Source organism: Geospiza fortis, unplaced genomic scaffold, assembly GCF_000277835.1.
Source record: "Geospiza fortis unplaced genomic scaffold, GeoFor_1.0 scaffold16, whole genome shotgun sequence".
NCBI lineage: Eukaryota > Metazoa > Chordata > Aves > Passeriformes > Thraupidae > Geospiza > Geospiza fortis.
Genome location: NW_005054302.1, coordinates 13,820,835 through 13,827,305, shown reverse-complemented (window position 1 = coordinate 13,827,305; position 6,471 = coordinate 13,820,835). Strand labels below are relative to the sequence as shown.

The 6,471-nt window shown below is 35.5% G+C and overlaps 1 protein-coding gene across 3 annotated transcripts in view; it reads left to right on the top strand.

The window, feature by feature from the left end:
• DLG2 (discs large MAGUK scaffold protein 2) overlaps positions 1 to 6,471 on the top strand; it is a 911,187-nt gene that overhangs the window by 621,481 nt on the left and 283,235 nt on the right. For all 3 annotated transcript variants that reach the window (XM_031066024.1, XM_031066022.1, XM_031066023.1), the window contains one exon: positions 5,292 to 5,436. In XM_031066024.1, coding sequence (XP_030921884.1) covers positions 5,292 to 5,436 — 145 coding nt within the window. The remainder of the gene's footprint in view (positions 1 to 5,291; positions 5,437 to 6,471) is intronic.

The window sequence follows — 6,471 nt, the reverse complement described above, 5'->3', positions numbered from 1 at the left end:
TCTTCTTCAAGTCCTTCTTCCAATCTTTGGCAGCCCTGCCTTCGAGTATCTCACAGTGAAATGAAGTGTCACCTCCAAACATGATGCATGTCTCACCTCTTCAAGGTCGCTGCTAATGATAATCAAGAAAAGCTGAAAAATTGTTTCAGTTATTACAGCTCAGATAATAATTACTTTTTTTATCTCATACCATCATCTTACTTTGGACAAGTTATCTGCAGAATGAGTAAATGAGAAATCAGTATAAAACTGGTACTAGCTTTTTACTACTACATGACAACACTAATAGCAAGGCATTTTTCAGGGAAAATGCTAAAACCATTAGGGTTATTATTAATCTTTTATAACTATTAGCTTTTCTAAAATACATCTCATATGCCAAAATACTCTGGCAAGTTTGGGCTGTATATACCCTTGCAAGTTTGGGCCGTATCCTGTTGCTTCTTGCCCCGTATATCAGTGATCGTATATAACAAGAGGTCTAATTTGATTCTGTTTTCTTGATGAAAACAGGAGGAAGAAACAGGAGTCACATTCCTTTTCAGAAATGTATGCTTCCTTTCTGAAAAAAAGGTGGTTTGTTTCTGGTAATTTCATAGGAATGTGGTGGGGTTGTGACTGTGCCATTGTTGATGTGTTCCTTATAGGGTCCCCTACCAGTATCTGTTTCTTTCAGGTTGTGTATGAATGCAGGATCATGTTTGTATTAAAGTGTATAAAATCAGAGCATGTAATTCAAGATGCATCTAGATTAGCATCTAGATTGGTTCTGATCAGAGGTGATTTTTAAAGTGATTTTGGCTGTCTTTGTGGGATTGTCTTTTATAAAACAGCCCAACACTTGTGCAACTAACTCATGAGTCCATGAGTTATAAGTATTTAGTTAATGCAAACAGATTTATATCCTTTGTACAAATCATCCCTCTTCAACACTGGAAAGCATCCCACCTTTTGCAACCTTTTAAGTGAGTGAGTTTTGAAAAAAGCTAACAGCATTCTAGATTTACAGCTGGCAGGTTGCAGGTGTTTACTGGTAAATGTTCACCCAAGAAAATCCACTGTCTGAATGAAAAATTGAATATTACAGACAAGCAAACATTACCACTGGTAAGGTAAAGATCACACCTTATCTCATTCACTTAGTGAATCAAATCTTTCTTAGCCTAAATCAATAGTGGAAATGAACAAATCCCCTTTAATAAAGAAAAATTAAATAAGACAGACTTATTCCTCTGGAGCTCTTATTCTCATATCAGCTTATATTGTTCTCAATGAAATTACTCTTTAGAGCACCTGTGCAGTCATTTTGGGGATTCTAAGCTTTCCTAGCAGCTTTATGGGGCTTTTGATTTTCAGTATGAATCTAGGAAAAGTTCCAAATAAAACATTCTTGCTTAGGTTTATACTTCATTGCCCTGATTATGCTATTTAGGAAGAAAAAAACCACCTCAGTCTTTTTATATCTCTTTGGCATAATTTCTTATTGATTTCCCCATCACTCAAATAGCTTCTTTGATTGGACTTTTATCTTTAATTTCCTTCTCTACTGCTATTTTATTTCTTTCCCTTATTCGTCTCTCGTGTTACCAGTATGTCTTATATCATAAACTTTCTATTTAAGGAAAAAGCTTTCCTATTTTTGTTTCTGCAGATGGTATTTCCATTTTTAAATTTTCACTGCATGTAACTTTTCCAATTAGAAAAGCCCCATTTATTCCATGCCTTTTTTCTTTCTGACTCCTATCCTTTGGCTCCTGTCACAGCATTTTTTGTCTCAAATATACAAATTTGTGACAAAACTGACCACTCAGATAAATATCTTTTTTTTGCATTTGCCTTAAGGGTTTTTTTTTCCCTTAACTAACTGCTACTTAAATTGGCTTCTTAGATCCAGAAAGTTGGCATGCAGTACCCATTCTACCCACTCAGAATTAAGTCAGCCAATCTGCACAAAAATTCAGCCTCTCAGAGGATTGCATGCTATATACACTTTGATTTCTTACTTTGTGTGCATCTCCTACTCTTTATCTTCTTTACCTCTAACTCAACCCTTTTTTTGCCAGCTATATGCAAGAAATATATAAGGTTATCTCTACAGGAGGAAGCAAATCTTTGCTATAATGCATTTATTGGGCCATACCACCAAAAAAGCCAGATTTAGTACTTACAATTCCATCAAGATATAGGCATCTTTTATGGAAGAAATAGCTTCAGAAAGAGTCTCTCTTGGCATTAATCTCAACATAAAAGTCAACTAGAACGTCATATTTCCTGTTATTATCATCATCTCTCTACAATGTTTTAAGGAAAGATGTCCAGAGATTCCTCTACATACTGCAGTCATCTTGGAATTATATCTAGGGGTCTGAACAATAGAATTCTTCTAAGTATTCAAGTTTTTTGTATAGCAGAATACGTACAGACGTCTTTATTTGTGATCATTGTTTTATGGTCAAAAAGTAGAAAATATATTGATAGATGCACATAGGATTGTTAATAGGAATTGTAGATGCAAAGCAAAAGCTGCGTTCTGAAGGAAGTCTGGAAGTGCAAGTCTAAGGTGATGTTGGCAAATGACTAAGGAAGGTGATCTCATCTCCTTCTCTAAGAGCTCCCACTTAAAAGAGACCTTATGACACCTTTGTGAATGAATCAACAAGTCTGTTTGTTTGTTTGTTTTCTCTTGATGTACATTGAGTCTTTATTTCTTTGTTTACTGAGAACTGAGCAATTCAGGACAAAATGATTTTACATAAACTTTGCCGTGAACTCTAGGATCTTTATGTCTATAAAGATAAACATAATGCTGAACTGCATAGATATTAAGTCTTAGTTTAGAATTGCTTGAACTCCTTAAGTCTAACTTCTAGATTTCAGTCATTTGTACAATGTTGGTAAAACACGTGTCCCATAATGTTATTGTCAGAGAGAAGACACAGGACCTGCCACATCAAATGTTTTCTATTATCATACTTTACTTTCTGTTTCTAAAATGGCTTTTTGTCTTCTTTACTGTACAACTGTGACATTCAAGTATCTTGTGATGATTTTTATCAGCTAAATGTATGGAAACAAACCCCAACAAAAACCAAAATCCAACACCTTTGGAAAAGAAGTTGCATCAAGTCAATTTTGTCATATTTTTTCAATTGTGACATAGTTGTTTTTATTCACTTCTCAAAACACCAAAAATTCAAAATCCAGACAGTTCTAAGCTATTTCATTTTTTTGTCTTTTTTTGACTGAGAATATTTTTTTACAGTAGCTGTAAAGTAGATGAGGTGATGTGAGATTTTTTCTACTTCAAAAAAACTTAGGATGAAATGCAAGAAATACCATGTACGGACAGCGTGGGAAAGAGAAAAGGTAAAGGATAGCCTTGTGGTCATCTTTCTAACATGTGTGAATTGTAAGTGTCTGGCAGTTTTGAAATACATAAACAAGAAAGGCATAATTTCAGCCACTTCTTCCTGCCAGCCTATTAATTTAAGGCATTTATTTATTAAAGGTATATGTAAGTTATGGTTCTTTATAACAAGGAAAGATAAAGAAATTTATAGAAGTTAGGCATAAGATTTTTATTTAAATAGAAGACCTGTCAAAATTCAGCATACCCTGTCGGCAGCTCCTTTCTAAGTGTTAGGCTCTATCACTTCCCTTCATGTCAAATTATCATAATATCCCTGCCATTGTCTCTTTTAATTACCTTTAAAACCAAGCCTGAGAATTTTACAGGGGAAAAAAGTTTAGACAGAGTCCTTACATTCAGCAATACTGTCCAATAGAAATAAGTTTTTCTTGGTGGTGATGAAATCATTTGAATATGAAGAGTCCTTCAGTGATTCAAAATAGCTGAATTTCTTTCCAGTTGCCAAACCCTTTGTCCATTGCTTATTGTCACATTCAGGTTTCTGATAATTTATTGATACTAAATTCCCTGGAAATAATATATTTTTCTTTCTGCAATTTACTGTTATATTATACTGTAGTGAGGAGGGAATTCTGCTTTCATCTTGCATAATCTTTAAAAGGAATCCTTGCAGTAACTGTGGAAGTTGGAGGATGGCAATTTAAATGACTGTAAAATGTTTCATATACAACATACACTGTGAAATGTAGGTCAGGGGAACAGGCTCCCCTGCGAAGTGGTCACAGCACCAAGCCTGCCAGAATTCAAGGAGAGGCTGGACAATGCTTTCAGTCACATGGTTCAGTTTCAGGCAGTAGTGTGAGGAGCAGGGAGTTGGACTCAATGATCCTTATGGGTCCCTTCCATAAGGGCCCTTCCAAGGCGTTCTGTGATTCTGTTATTTCTCTTGTCTTATGCCACATGCCTGAAACCTGGATCTACACCCTTTATTTTTTTCCTCCCTATTCTATAATTTCTCCATTCAGGACATTTATACATTTTGTGGCAGGGAACATTCACGGTTTTGTTTATAGGAGGACAACCTATTATTGATAATCTGTTAATATGGTGGATTTATATGTGAATAAATTTTATATGCCTCTACAATAAGCCACTTCAGATGCTTTTCTTTTGATTTTCTTTTTGTGGGAGTAAAGCATAAATAGGCAAAGCTTTCTGCCACCATTTCCTTTATTACTTTATCTGTAGTCTTCTGCTTCTATCCTTGCTTAAGTGTTTTTCTTTTCTAAAAAAAGCACAGAGCTAGTACAACATTCTCTTACTTTTTCAATGTCTTTTTCCTGTGCTTCCAGAAAACTGACAAACTTTCACAATGAAAAATATCTTTTTCCCATCCTGAACTGCCCTTTTTCAATTCCTGCACCTCATAGGTATTCTATATGCCATTTTTTCTCTCTCCTTATTTCAGTTGTCAGTGTCGTATCAGTGATGGAAAGATTTGGGTGTGTTGGGTATTTCTGAGGTCCCACCTATGGAGGCTAAGAGATTAATTAGGAAGTTTATTTTGTTAGGTCAAATAATGTAGACAGTTTCTGTAAGTAATGTGGTGCTATTAATTTACTATTAAATACAATTTTATATTGGTGATTATACCAGTAGCAGAACATCACAACTTTTTTTATTGTCAAAACCAAGTACCTTCTTGAGCCATTTAGATTCTGTGTATCAGTATTGCTACATCAGTCTTTGAACATGCATGTGCTAAGAAAACTGTATTTTCTTCCCTGCAGCAGAATTGCTTCTATAATCTTTAGTGCTCTTCGTTTACAGCAATGTTCCAAACATTTTGAAAACTGCAAGGATGTATCATTTTTGTGTCTATTTCTGCATTTCAACTCACCTTTCTGATTTCTCCTCTAAGGTAAATAATTACAGTTTAGAAGAAGTTACCCATGAAGAGGCAGTAGCAATACTGAAGAACACATCAGATGTAGTGTATCTGAAAGTTGGAAAGCCCACCACCATTTACATGACAGATCCATATGGCCCACCAGATATTACTCACTGTAAGTGACTTCTGCAACTTATTTTACAAGAGATATTTCAGTTTGTCAGATGATTGTATTTTTTCATAGCTTGTTCAAAGTACCCCATTAAAGTTTATGAAACAGCTTGGAAGGCTACAAAAATGAAATGTTTTTTGCCACCTAAGAATGCTGCGCTAAAGAAATATTGCAAATAATTTAACTCTGCTAAAGTGTTTTTGCAGCAAAAGTAGCAATGTAGAAGATATATGGCTGTGCTGGTTCCAATTAGCCATTGTCCAAGTGATCAGACTGAACTGTAACTCTTGAGAAGATTACAGCAATAAGTACATGCAAATGCATTTTGTAATATGATTAGATTTGTAGCCTGGAGTCCTCTGTCCAGTGAAAAATTGGAACAAGCAGCAAACCATCTTGTACAAACTTAGTAGAAGCCTGAGGCAAATCTATCTCATATTTGAATAAAATATTTTACTGGAATGTAAAAATCTCTGCTCTACTTACAAAACTTTACCTATTTTCTGTGGCTATCCGGTGAAGTCACAGAATGGTTTGGGCTGAAAGGGACCTTAAAGACCATCTAGTTAAAGTCCCTCTGTCATGGGCAGGGACACATTCCAATAGACCAGGTTGCTCAGAGCCATATCCAGCCTGGCCTTGAGCACTTCCAGGGATGGCATATCCATGGCTTCTGTGTTCCAGTGCTTTATTACTCCCATAGTGAAGAATTGATAAATCATTGGTCCACTTTGCTTTATTTTCAGTCTGTCCATTAACTTTATATGTGTTCATCAGGATATTTTTTTTCCAGAGGACCAAGGCCTTATTTGCCCTTGCATTCAATGCACATTCTGTTGTAGGAAAATTTGTTTAAATAATACTGTAAAACTCAGTGAAGTATCTCATAGGAAGGGAAGATGTCCTCATTTAAAAAGCAACTGATTTCAATCAGTCTGTCATATCCATGCACTCAAAAGCATCTAGGCTCAGTACTCAAGTAGAAAGATGTGCATCCAGGTGCATCCCCAGGACTCCCTGAGGTGACCATGTAGAAGG